The sequence below is a fragment of the Dromaius novaehollandiae genome, chromosome 8 (genome assembly GCF_036370855.1).
Source record: "Dromaius novaehollandiae isolate bDroNov1 chromosome 8, bDroNov1.hap1, whole genome shotgun sequence".
Lineage (NCBI taxonomy): Eukaryota > Metazoa > Chordata > Aves > Casuariiformes > Dromaiidae > Dromaius > Dromaius novaehollandiae.
In genome coordinates this window covers 29,368,524-29,381,196 of record NC_088105.1, presented here as the reverse complement: position 1 = coordinate 29,381,196, position 12,673 = coordinate 29,368,524, and the positions used below count along the sequence as shown (strand labels likewise).

General features: G+C 50.8%; 1 protein-coding gene across 8 annotated transcripts in view; it reads right to left on the bottom strand.

Annotated features, from left to right (window-relative positions):
• SZT2 (SZT2 subunit of KICSTOR complex) overlaps positions 1 to 12,673 on the bottom strand; it is a 65,076-nt gene that overhangs the window by 36,143 nt on the left and 16,260 nt on the right. For 5 of the 8 annotated variants that reach the window (XM_064516077.1, XM_026096747.2, XM_064516080.1 and 2 more), the window contains exons 13-28: positions 12,233 to 12,385; positions 11,778 to 11,892; positions 9,421 to 9,626; positions 8,758 to 8,982; positions 8,254 to 8,332; positions 7,794 to 7,891; positions 7,308 to 7,476; positions 6,728 to 6,842; positions 5,146 to 5,259; positions 4,448 to 4,648; positions 4,192 to 4,304; positions 3,552 to 3,693; positions 2,844 to 3,008; positions 1,944 to 2,148; positions 1,611 to 1,723; positions 884 to 1,142 (exon numbers count right to left, since the gene is read on the bottom strand). In XM_064516077.1, coding sequence (XP_064372147.1) covers positions 884 to 1,142; positions 1,611 to 1,723; positions 1,944 to 2,148; positions 2,844 to 3,008; positions 3,552 to 3,693; positions 4,192 to 4,304; positions 4,448 to 4,648; positions 5,146 to 5,259; positions 6,728 to 6,842; positions 7,308 to 7,476; positions 7,794 to 7,891; positions 8,254 to 8,332; positions 8,758 to 8,982; positions 9,421 to 9,626; positions 11,778 to 11,892; positions 12,233 to 12,385 — 2,472 coding nt within the window. The remainder of the gene's footprint in view (positions 1 to 883; positions 1,143 to 1,610; positions 1,724 to 1,943; positions 2,149 to 2,843; positions 3,009 to 3,551; positions 3,694 to 4,191; positions 4,305 to 4,447; positions 4,649 to 5,145; positions 5,260 to 6,727; positions 6,843 to 7,307; positions 7,477 to 7,793; positions 7,892 to 8,253; positions 8,333 to 8,757; positions 8,983 to 9,420; positions 9,627 to 11,777; positions 11,893 to 12,232; positions 12,386 to 12,673) is intronic. The other 3 variants (XM_064516081.1, XM_064516078.1, XM_064516082.1) reach the window with 3 other exon arrangements.

The following is a 12,673-nucleotide window of genomic DNA, read 5'->3' as shown; positions in this document are numbered from 1 at the left end:
GTGGGAGGAGCAGTAGATTTGGGAGCAATGTGTCAGAAGCTTTGCATCCTTCAGGACTGTTTACACAGTCTGAGTTGGGTAGGTGAGCTGTAACATGTTATAAACCAAGAAAGGTTTCCATAGTTTTCCTCTAGCAAAGCAGCAGTTGAGAAAGACTTCGTCTGACTTCCAAAACACTGAGCACTTCTCAAAATCAGAGCATCATCTCACTGACTTACAATATGAGAGGATATAGGATTGGAGATTCCCAGCAAATGCTAGTATATTTCACATAAAGAATCAAGGATAATCGAGTGCAATCGGGGACAAACAACCTAAGAAGTGGTTCCTCTGACAGACAGCACACTGAGGCAGTGCATTATTTCCCCCTTAGTTTCCAGAAGCAACACAAACCTCAGAAATATCCTAAGCAATAGCAGTACAGAAACTTAGCATCAAGCATATTCCAATTCTGCCTTGATATTTCTCTTGTAAATGTGTTTCCAGTGTTTTAATCAAAAACTTGGGACTTTATTCATTAGGAAAACTTGCTATCACCCATCATTTCCATCAGTCCACAGCATTCTCAAATGAGTCAGGCAGGGGAAGATGAGTAATTTTTCCAAAAACAAACCCAAGTGTTACTTGCATACAAAACGTTGGATACCCTCCAGCTCAGGCCAGACTCAGCAGTAGCGAGCTAAGACTGCAAGAGTCAGGTAAAGGATTCATGTCACTGGGGATCATAAAACAGAGAAGTCCTTGCAGATACTGTACCAGCTTATAGGTGGCTCTGTTAACCCCTGCCCTACAACATTCCTTCCAGCAAGCAGCAGAGGATGCTTGAAGAAATCTATCGCAGACCAATGTTAAGAACAAAAGCAAGACCTAGGTAGGTCCCTACCTGGATTCAGAGACCAAGACACCCCGTTCCCTGGAGCTCTGCTCCTCTTCTTGCTCTATGCAGCCCACTTGGAAGGTGGCAGTCTTGTGGTGTGCTTGGAAATGTTGGTGGCTTTCTCGAAAGGAGCGCACATGGCTGCACACCGTCAGCAGAAAGTTGGTGATATCAATCTCTTGGAGCAGCTCCTCACAGTAGTCCATGGCTGTGAGCAGGTCCTGGGAACTGATGCTGTGGGACTGCTGAAGGCTCTTGAACAGCCCTATGGATCAAACACTGTGCTCGAGTGCCCCACTGCGAGGATGCAAGCCCATGGGAGTCACACAAAGGTCACGTGCTGTGCAGTGAAGACAAAGTCTTCACCCAAGTCCCAGCACTGGGTTGTGGTCAATGCAGGGGTTGGGAGGCAAGACTCAGCCAAGATGCCTAACGCCAGGTGTAAATCTGGGGCTGACCCACACCCAGTGTCCACCTTGAAGGTGACAGACAAGGCCACAGAAGGGAATCCCCCTCCACAGCACTGCAGGGCATATGTCCAGGAACAGCCTGTGCAAGGCCCACCGGGAACGTGCAGAGGTATCTTTAAATCCCTCCTTGCAGGAGATCAGTCCCACAGCTCCTCCCCTTGCCCAGTGTAAGATCACAGGAAAAATGAGACATGGCTTTCTTGGAAGAAAAATCTAGGGTCCAGCCCCAACCCTGGCTCAGTTCTCATCACGCTGCTCCTCACCTTTCACATAGCACTGGTGGGAGTGCTCCTGCAGCAGTGTGCAGTAACTCATCAACTCCTTATGTTTGTGGTCTAGCCAAGCAGCAGCAGGAGGACGCTCCAGAGACTGGGACCTGTAAAGAGGAGCCACAGCAGCCTTCAGCACAGTTAAGCACATTTTAGACTGCAAACAAGCACTGGTGCCAGCAAAGCAGGGCCCTGGGGCATGCATAGGCAGTGGCTGCTGTGAGCTAGAGAGGCCAGGCCAAGAGGACAAGGCAGGGCTTCAGTGAGTCTCTTTGTCAGGGATGCTCTTTTGCTTTCTGTCTGGGAATCAAGTATGGTTGGCATTACCTGAAAAAGATATCCCGGGGAGGACGGTGTGTCCGTGGGCTGACAAGCTGCTCTCGCAACAGCTCCAGAGAGCAGCTGTAGATGTAGATGGGGCAGCGAAATCGGCGGCACTCGCCTAGCTCAGGTTGTGAGTTCTGGCGGCAGAAGGAGATATGTATGTCTCTCCGTGAGGGGCCACCCTGTTCTCCAGAGTCACGGCCCACTTCTGCAAAAGAAACAATCTCAAATAAAACCTTTGATAGGTTCCTCATTCCCAGCCTGAGAGGTCACGGCCTTCACAGAAGCATCCACATGCAGGTACTGGCTTTAAAAGGTGCTCAACACCCAAACCCCAGGGCCCTTCTCCTCCCCCAGTGACCAACTGCCCAGCCCAGTGCCTCAGCCACACTGATGCCCTTCCCAGGCAGCCATGAGCATTCACCTCCACCACCACCCTCCACAGCAGCACATCTGTCCATCCCCAGTGCAGGTCTGATTGACAGCACCAGGGCTGCATCACCAAATCCCAGGTACCTCAAGACACTGCCTGTGCCCTTCTCCCTAATATGATGCACTGCTAGCAATGCCAGTCTGGATCACCACGTGGTGGTCGCTTCCTAGGCAATCCAGTACTGCTGTTCCCGCTAGCCTCTAACTACCTGCAACTTCCCTGCCCACAGAGAGTGGGCCCTGGGCCATAACCAGCAGTCAGATCACTTTAGATCCACCCCTCCATAACCCCATAAAAGTTGGCTGAGGCTTTCATGTCCTGATCCTGACTCTGCTGACTGCCAGAAAGAAGCTGATAGGCTTAATACTGTTACCCCAGCCTGCGCAATACCAGGAGTTCGTGTGCTTAGGAATAGCCAAGGACAGGCCTTGCCAGAGGGCATTAGCTAGGTGCTGCCCTGAGGCCAGTACCATGGGCTGGCGTTATGCTGAGGGTAGGTAATGGTGCTGCAGCATCCCCTTCTTCAGCCTCAGCCATGCCTCGCTCTGCACAGACAGGTCCCAGGATATCTGCTCCAGCTCTACTCTCATCTTTTGGAGGTCTGTCCAACCCACAAGCCATCAGCTTCTGTACATCTGGAGGAAAAAAAAATATCACCCTCTGCTCAGCGAGAACCATTTAACCCACCCATCCACATTCCCAAAAGGATAGAGATATCGGCTACCTCTGTGCATGGGAACAGTTCCAAAGAATGCCTCCAGCCACAGCCTAGCGGCCTCCACCAGCAGCTCCATGAGGCAGGGGAAGACAGGCCAGGCGCAAGGCCCAGAAACAGGGACTCTCCCCAGGACACACCACCAGTAGCCTCCTTGCTCCATTCAATAATCCCAGGCACTCCACATGGGAAAAGGGTCCAGTGGCCACAACCAGCAAACTATTCAGAGCCACATCCCCTGCCTGGAAGCAGTGAGCAGGCAGCACCACATACAGGGAGAGAACAGCAAGACATTCATCCTTTCAAACCACTCTCTGCCTGGCCATATGGTGCAGAAAGGCTTGGCCTAGACTGCTGTTCGGTTTTCCCTCCATCCAAGAAGAGCTGATTCTACTTTTGCTCTTTCCTTGTGGAGGTCCTTCCACCATGGCTTCCTCTCCCTCTCCCTGACAGCAAGCCTCACCTGAGAAGGTGGCTGGCAGAAAGGTGAGGAACACGTGCTGCGGGTTGACCAGCTTGGCATAGCATCGCCACTGCGGGAGAAAAAGCCCAGCAGTGTTACACCGGGTCACGTCGTCCTCAGGCAGCTCTGTGTTGCCCAGGCTCTAATGAAAGAGCACAGCTAAATAAGCTCATAGCACATGGTACAGGACTACCCTGGGGCAGTTAGCAACCACACAGAGGAAGTTCCTCCAAGACTGCTGGCTGACACAGCACTGAAATCACCTCAGGCACCCCCAACACCATTCTCAGAACACACTGGCTCCCGGAAATACCACACGCACAGTCTGGGGTTGCTGATCCAGCCTTGCTGGGGCTGGTTTTGACCTCCAGGCAATGGCTGCCCACGCTTTCCGAGCTCTTTACAGCAAATCATCAGTGCTGCTGTAGCAGGCTAGGCCCACAGCAAGTGCAACTGCCCACATACCTACAAGGCCCCTGCCTGCTATAGCAGCAGGCTATAGCTCAGACTGCCGTCAAGCATGGGGAGAACATGAGCCATTCAATCTGTTGTCAACCCTTATGCAAATCTTCCTGCTCTGCAACAGCAGCTGCTTTGTCCTCAGAGGGAGCTCAAGAGAGGGACAGCAGCACAGCGATACCTGCAGAGTACTTGTAGAGCCAGTCATATCCCTGGTGCCATTGCTGCCAGCAAGGTGATACGATGCAGAAGCATCCTGCTGCTCCAGGGTCCCAGAGGCTTTCAGGGTTTCTTCTGAAACGAAGCACAGAGAAACCAACCTGAGAAACACCAGCTGGGAAAGTTATCTGAAAGTAAGGCTTTCTGAAAGTTATCTAAAAGCAAGCTGGAGATACCCCAGCTCCCGATGCCCCTGCTGCCACACTCCTGGCCCTTACCTCGAATTACAGGGAGCATGAAGGGTGGCTGATGGCCATCACGGTCCCGCTGCAGAACCTGCTCCATGAAAGCCATGTGATCAGCGTCAGCCATGGGGATCTCCCGGTCACTGAGATCATGCTGCAGGCAGCCATGGAAGAGGTTTAGTAGCATTTCATTGGGCACAAACGAAGAGTCCTTGGTCACCTCCTCATTCTCTGCTCCAAAACAGAACCATGGCAGCTTCAGAGACAGCATCTCCACAGCCACCACCTGCCCAGGTCCCTGTGCAGCCCTTTGCAAAGAGGCACTTCCACACAGACAGAAGTTTCCTCCGGCACCTCTGCAAGGCTGACTTGGAGGATGCTGAGGAAGCCACACAGTGCCAGCATCATTTGCTACCCTGCCCTGACTCACTCTGCTACTGTAACTGTTCTGAAGACGTTTGGGCTAGAGACAAGAAACCACCAACACAGAGCACTGACCTAGGTTTGAGGCTTGCAGAAGCAACTGTTCCAAAACACACATCACCACAGGGAAGACAGCACTATCAATATATCCACACCACCCTGGGGCTACAGAAATGGGAAGAACAGCACTGAGCTACTGCTAGGAGGTACTGCAGCTCCCACACACCTGCTTCCCAGGGAGATATGCACAAAGAGCAGGGGGTCCATCCCCACAAAGGGAAGACAAGAGAAGGTAGGTGGTGACTTACCTTTTGTCAGCATTAGGAAGAACATTTCAACCTGCTGGCACCTCGGCAACAGCTTCATGAGGTTGAACTGGAATGGGATCTCGTGTACTCGGAAACCAGCACCCATGTCTGGATCTACAACAAGAATTGGGAATATAACATGCCTGTTGGCACTGCAACATAGAGCCCCACTCCTCGGTTCACCTCCATGCGCATGGTGCCAACCCTAAACACAGTGCAGGTAGCACAAGTGAAGGTACACAGCAACACTGCCCCAACTCCATCTGCTTAGGAGGGCAGAGGGACAAGAAGGGTGAATGTGGGGAAGGTCAAAGCCTAGCAGAGAGCGTAGCAGGCTGTGAGCTACCTACAGAGAGGTACCTTGGTGCAAGAGTCTCAGGGGCTTATTGCCACCTTCACACAAGAATGGCCTGGGAGCCATGAGGCCCTACACAGCTCAGGCTGCCTGCAGCAGAGCAGGACCCATGGCAGCCAGGGAACAAAGCACTTTACACCGGTGTTGCAGGGAACACTGCTGGAGAGCAATAAGTGTGCTGGGAGCCGGAGGCAGCCCACGTTACCAGAGCAGTCAAGTACAAGGCCACCCCAGCTCTCAGAAGAGATCTCCCATCCAGCAGGCTCTGCACATCCCTGCAGACATTGTCTGTTCTGTCTCTCAGGGAAAGAGTCTCTGTCCTCCATGCCCTGAACTTTCCTGGCCCTATCCCCCTCCCACAATGCCAGTGATGTGATCTGACGAGGTTCCTTCAGGTCCTTCCTTCAGCCTTTAGGATGATTCCAGCTCCCTCAAACTGAGTCAAAACCTGCTGTGCTTTCCAGCACAGTGCAAGCAAGATCTAGGATGGGGTGAACTAGTGACAAGAAGCTTAAGTAGTAGCAATGTTTAGGCTAGACATTTGGGAAAAGCTCTAAAATTAGTGAGGTATCGGAACAGACTGCCTGTCAATGGTGAAAACCTCCCATAATCCTGGAGTTCTCATTAAAATACATCAGTCCTCTCAGATGAGGGACACGATCCTGCCATGAAGGAGGAAGATGGACCAAACATTTTGAAGTTCCCTTCACTCTCTCCATGTGCTCACAGAGCACTCACAGAGTGTTCAGAGATGAACAGGACTGCCAGAAGGCAAGCGTCCCATGAACAGTTAAAGGATTCAGAGTTTCTGGAGAACAGAGAAGTTCTTTCTTTGCATTGTTCGCATTTCTGTATTCACTCGCTCAGGCATATCCTGCCTATCACTGCATGGGTGAGCTCATCTTTGAGAGAGGAATTCACTTTAGCAAGCCAAACACATGGAGACAGTGAACATAACAATTTTCCCTGAACCCAAATGCTCCAAAAGCCAGACCTATCCAGTCTGGGCAGAAAGCCTCAATGCTTTTTTGACCTTCACAGGATGAAGCCATCCCTCTGGCAGTTTATCACAAATGCTACAAAGTGGCTTACAGCCATCGAAGTCCAGAGTGTCATTGTCAAAATACCTGTTCAACCTCCCTGTGGCTTCAGCCACGCCCTGGGACATTCAGGGCTTAGCTGCCTCTTGCTCCATCAAACCTGCCTGGACAGATATGCTGGACTCACCTTCAGTGGCTTTGGCGTCAGAAGAAGGGCAGACCCACTCCTTGTTCTGGCACAACTGGCTGATGTACTCGAAGGTCAGCATGGTGGCAATGCAAGCAAGGTCCCGTGGATAGAGCTGCAATAACAGTCAAGGCTTAGCTGTACACAGCAGCATTATTATCCCCAAATGCAGCAGAAAGCAGTCTAAAGGCAAGGAGAGGAAAGGCCCACAACCCCATTCCCTGACCTCCCTTACTCTCACTCACTGCTCCCTCCCTCTCTTTCAGCTCTTCACCTCTTTCCACCTTGCTCAGCAGGTGTGTTGGCAGTCCTGTCCTGTCCAGGGACACCCCTGCCTTCACTGGAATGGCTCTTGACAAAGTAGTTCACTTTTTGCACCTATCCCAGAGCAGCACTGCACTGCAGAAGCAACTTCCACTCAGCGGCCCAGTTACCCATTTGGAAATCTCAGCCTCCTTTGTTTCTAGCACTCCCATCTTTTCTGGATCTCAGTAATTCATTTGCAGTGTTGAGGTGCACCTGCAGCAAACCCCTCTTCCTCCATGAAAGAGCCCACACCCTAACCCCTGCAAGGACTCACCGCTTTAGGTATTTTCTGGTAGGGCAAGCCATGGAGATGCTTCCAGTTTTCAGCAGTACTATGGACGTGGCCACTCTGTGGCTCCACCCAGCACTCAGTGACCAGATTCAATTCTGTGTCCACCTCAATGGCCTCCACCTCTGTATCATTGTCATCATCTGTGGAAAAGCTGAAGAAGAGGCACAGGATGAATCCTACAAGATGTCACAGAGCCAGCAGCCTACTGTAGCTCATCTTGGAGCTGGAAGAGCAGCGCACCAATTCCTGGCTTGCTTGCAGAGCCCCAGCTGATAAGCAGTCCGTGACAACTAGCTGTCCCCTCCCTGTGCTTGGCAGAGCTGCCTGGAGGCCTGACACCACAGCCACCCACTGGTGATTGTGGCTAAATGCCTGGGGACTCCCCCCTCCCCACATTACCTGAAAAGGTAAGCCTGGAGCCATGCCCCCCACTGCCAGCTCTTCCTGGGAGTCAGGTCATGGCCTCACCTGTCCTTGGTGGAGGTGGAGTGCGGGGGGAATAAGATGTACTGAACGACACAGGTGTGTTTCTCCCTGCTGCCACTGCTCTCGCTCGAGCCGTCAATCTGGAAGGAAGACTCATCATTAGCCTGGCCTGCAGCAACAGCCCACTCCTACTCAGTGCCCCATTACACAACATGGCTCCATCCCCCAATGCCATTTTCATTGCAGAGGACAGGGAGCCTGCACCTATCCCAGGAGTTCCTCCTGCACAGCCTGTCACTGCCAGCAAAGCAGCTCCCTAACAGCAGATGAAGACAGGAAAAGCCCTGACCCACAAGCTGCTTTTTTTCCCAGGGGAGCAGGCACATCTTCCTACATAAGTCAAGAGCACGTGCCAGGAGCTGATGGGAATCTCACCAGAGGGTGAATCCACCTCAGAAGAGGCAGCAAAGGATCCTCTCCATGCTCTTGCATCCAGGCTCACCTGTATTGGCAGCTCCAGCACCATGTTGATAATTCCTTCCCCACTGGATGCAAAGTGGAAACCCTCTGATAGACGGACTCTGGCAACAGAGAGAAGCAGTCAGAGTTGGAGGATTTCTCTACCAGTACTGCAAACCTTAAACACATGAATGACTGTACCCTTCACCACAAAGTGTCACCATTCCCAAGACAGGAAGGTACGCACAGAGAACGGGGAGACATGGCACTCTGCACAAGACAGCCTCTGTGAACACCAGCACACCCCAAGCACAGGAACACCTCCTGCCTTTTCATTTTCCTTCCAGGACTCTCCTTTTCCTCAACTGCAGCAATAGAGCTGGGTAAAGCACTGGCTGAAATAGCTTTAGAAGGTGTATATGGGATCTCTTTGTACCTCTCTACAAGCCTTCAATGGGTTTTCATAATAAGGCTTTGGATTTACCCTGCTTTCTCTGCACCCCCAGGACTGGCTGGAGGAAGTGCTCTGTTCGGGCATACAACTTACTCCGTGAGCGTGGAGAGGAGCTGGGCTACAGCTGTGAGGGGAACAGCTGGCGCCAGCCCTGACTGGACGCTCCAGATCCAACGCTGGTGATAGAAGTAGCGGGACAGTGAGGCCAGGGTGGAAGAGGCAGTACGGTTGGCCACCATAGTGAGTGGGCCAGACACTGGGGGATGCTCCAGATTGAGAATGAAGGGAGCGCGATAGTCAGAAGGCAGCTTCTCGTACCTAGGAGGTGAAGAAGTGCAGCTTGGTGAGGTGGAAAGGATGCCCTGCTCAGGGCTGGAGCTGTCTGGATTCACAGCCTGCTTGCTGGGCCTGCAACAGAGCCCTCCAGCAGCAGAACATGACTAGCCCAGTACAGGATCAGTACCCCCTTGAGAAACTAGGTGACTAAAATTTTTTCTGCACATAGTTACTAAGAGCAATAAACTTGCCTGGCCTGCAAGCCCCCCAGCTGCAAGTTGCAGCCCTCCCAGGCTATGGCCACCATTGCTAGCGTGCAACACAAACCCATCCCAAAAAGCACAGGCTTCCCAGCACTCCCATCCTGCAACTGGCATCATCATCCACAGACCCTTCCGCCCCCCTGCTCCTGGGGTAACAAGGAATAGGTTTACTCTGCAGAAGGCTGTGCTGACCACCCTGCGTTACTACCGTTACTACCTGATAAGTAGCTTTTCCAAGGGCTTGTGCAGCACTACGAGGCAGGGCCTATCTGAGAAGGCTGACTGAGCCCCAGCCACAGGTGGAGACTTGGAGGGAGAACTACTGCCAAACATTTTCCTCTTTGCTTTTGGAGTTGCCTCTTTGCTCTGGACCCTGTGGGGAAAGCGGAGCTGCAAGATTCGGTCCCGTAACTCTTCCACTATCTGTCATGGCAGAAGCAAAATATAAGTATGACCACCTTTGTCTCGAGACATCAGCTATTCAAAATAAGCTTCCAGGACAAGAGCATGACAAAAAGGTCTAGCACACACCTCAAATATACAGATGAGCAAGAGTTGAAGGTCATTTTACTTGTGAGGCACTAGCAAGACCAAGATCAAAATGCCACGAGGCTCTCATGACCATATTTCCCTTTCATCACCTTTGCTCAACACCTTTTAATTTCCATTATCACTGCAGGCAAGCAGGAGGACAGCAGCTTTCTACCTCTCTCCTCAATATCAGTTATTTCAGTAACTTTCCCCATCATCATTATCCATTTTCCAATGAAAGGACTATCCTCTTTCCAAGGAAAGGGCTATAACCCAAACAGTAAGCACAGGTCTTTTCTGCATTGCCTCCTCCATGGTTTCATACTGATAATATTGAACTGCTGATGGTGTTTAAGCTCCTAAATCCAATTGCACTATTTTGCAATTATGAACACTGGATTCCAGCTGCCCTCATACTGGTTTGGTCTCCACAAAGCCCACAGGTTTTCTCTGCCCTTACAACCTAAATGACTTGTGCCAGCTGCAGATATTCCCAGCTCACTACCTGCTGCTTTTCCAGATGAGTTTCTTATCCTTTAACTAATAAAAAGATTGGGGAAAAAACACACCTTCTGCTGCAATGAGAACAAAACATTCTCTCAATTCCCTTGCCTTGCTTCCAAGACAGTTCCTATTTATGACACCCATTCCTACTCCAATTTTATAGTTGCCTCCTATATAGAGGCCTGTAACAGGTCTTCTGAGTCAGATTGTACCAGGTGCTATCTTTCCATTAAATATTTGGGAAATTTTAACTGCTGAAGGCAAAAAACCTGCTCCCTTGTAGAAGGCAGGCTGAGTCCCACTGCCGTCCTCCACCCTGGGTAACTACTCAGCCCTCTGGCAGGCAAAAAATAGATTATGTATGATACAATTCATGATCTGCAACTCCTGGTGTGATGATCTGGAGCTTGCGCAGAGCTGCAGAGTGCCTATGTTACACATTCCCCATAAGGCAGGTGTTCGCTTGCACCTGCCAGAGGGAACTCCTTTGCAAAACCTGTCACTTGGTGTTACCAGCCTACGTGCTGGCTCAGTAAACAGTACCAATGCCTGCATCCCCTAAAGACATGAAAGGGCAGATCCTCCAGACTGCCAGAGCACTCAGTCTTATCTGGATTCATTCCCTCAAAAGAGATGGTCCTTCCCACATTTGTCAGCTTTTCTCCACACCAATCTAATGATAAAGCCGAGCAAGGCAAACTAAAAATTTATTTCATGAAGGCAAAAGATCAAGGTTTAATTACAAACTTCCTGTTTATTAAAAAAAAGTTCATAAAGGTTAATAACAGGACATCTTCTTCACATTTACTCTTTTACCTAAGAACACTTAGACTTGCCTCAACCATCAGAGCTGGAGAAACAGTCAATACAGTAATCTCGCCTTCTGAATCTGACTGGGGCAGCCCATTTCTTTTGATGCAAACGGGATTTTAAAAGCCTATCCAGCAGACATGCATCTCTTTAAAGCATTTCCCAGGTATCACGGTTCTTTCCCTCTCCACACTGCTCGTACAGGGCACTGTTTGCTTTTAACTCTAACTCCTCCTTGTCCTAATGATATAATATACATACACAGTTCACCACCTACTGAAACAGATAGCTTAGGGAACATGTAGCACATCCATCACAGAGGCTTTTACAGACAAGTCAGACAAATATCTGCTCTTCCTGACTGACAATATTGATTGTGCTTTGGTTGCAAGGATAGACTAGATAATCTGAGAGTCATTTCAAGCCCCACAATTCTATTAAACAGTGGCAAAGGCATTTGTTTGACCAGCTATTCTACTGGTCTTCAAGTCTCCAGATTTAGACCTTTCATAGACTTAACACAGAAAGCGTTGTCCAAGCTGCCCCTTTCTGTTACAATAAATTCCCACCCCTCTCAGCCCCAACATAGTAGTTAGTTGTTAGAGGATACCTGGGCACAGTATTGCCTGTAGACCTACCCACCACTTCCATTTCCAGAGCTACTTGCTCTGCTCCCACCCACACGTCTACATCCCCTCCCACCCCAGGAAGCAGTCAGCCACCTCTCACCTTGTTCCTGGCCTGCGCAGGTGTGCCAATGGGGAAGCCCAGCCGGAGAACCATGCAGGGAGCTTTGGAGATGATCCGCACCACATAAAATGAGGAAGGAGTAGGATCCTCAGAGCTAGGGATGAGGGATTAAGCATGGAATGAACCAATGAGATAGGACTGAAACAGAACAGATCTTGCTACTCTACAGTGTCAGACCAAGCAGAGGCCTGCTCCTCAGAGCTCAACAGCCCACATAACTTGGCAGCAACGTAAGAAACCACCAGCTAGCTTCTCTTTCTCTCAGGGATGTGCCTGGTGACAGCAGCAGCAATTCAGGACACACAGGGTTTCTTATCTGCTTGTGCTGCCCTTATCATCCCTGCCAGACATCTGCTTTTGGCCCATCAGAGCATACTGGGCTAACTGGATCTTTGGCCCAATTCCCCATACAGGACTGCCTTAGAGCCACTCACCCATGCATGAGTTTGACGTAGGAGTAGCCTTCCACTAGCACGAAGCTGCTCCAGTCCCGCAGCAAGGAGGTGAGTGCTGAGTGAGAGATACGGCACTGGATGGTGCTGTAGCGGCCATTGTTGCCCGGCGTGTGCAGGTGCTTGGGAACAGGCCTGCAGAGTGTGGCAGCAAGTCATTAAACCCCATCTCCCCAAGCTTACAGGGCACTTTGCCACATCCACTCCAACTCTTCCTCTGTCTGGTACATCAGTCTTCTGCTTCGTCCACAGCAGCCCATATCCAAGCATTTCCCCTATCTGTGCCTGTCAGTGAGGGTCACACTCCTTGGAAGCGCAGGGATCTTGCTCTCCAGTTTGCAGAGAGCACAGCCTTGTATGGTTTCCGTCTCCCTCCATGCAATACATGGCTATTATTCACGTAACTCTGCAACTAGGACCAGC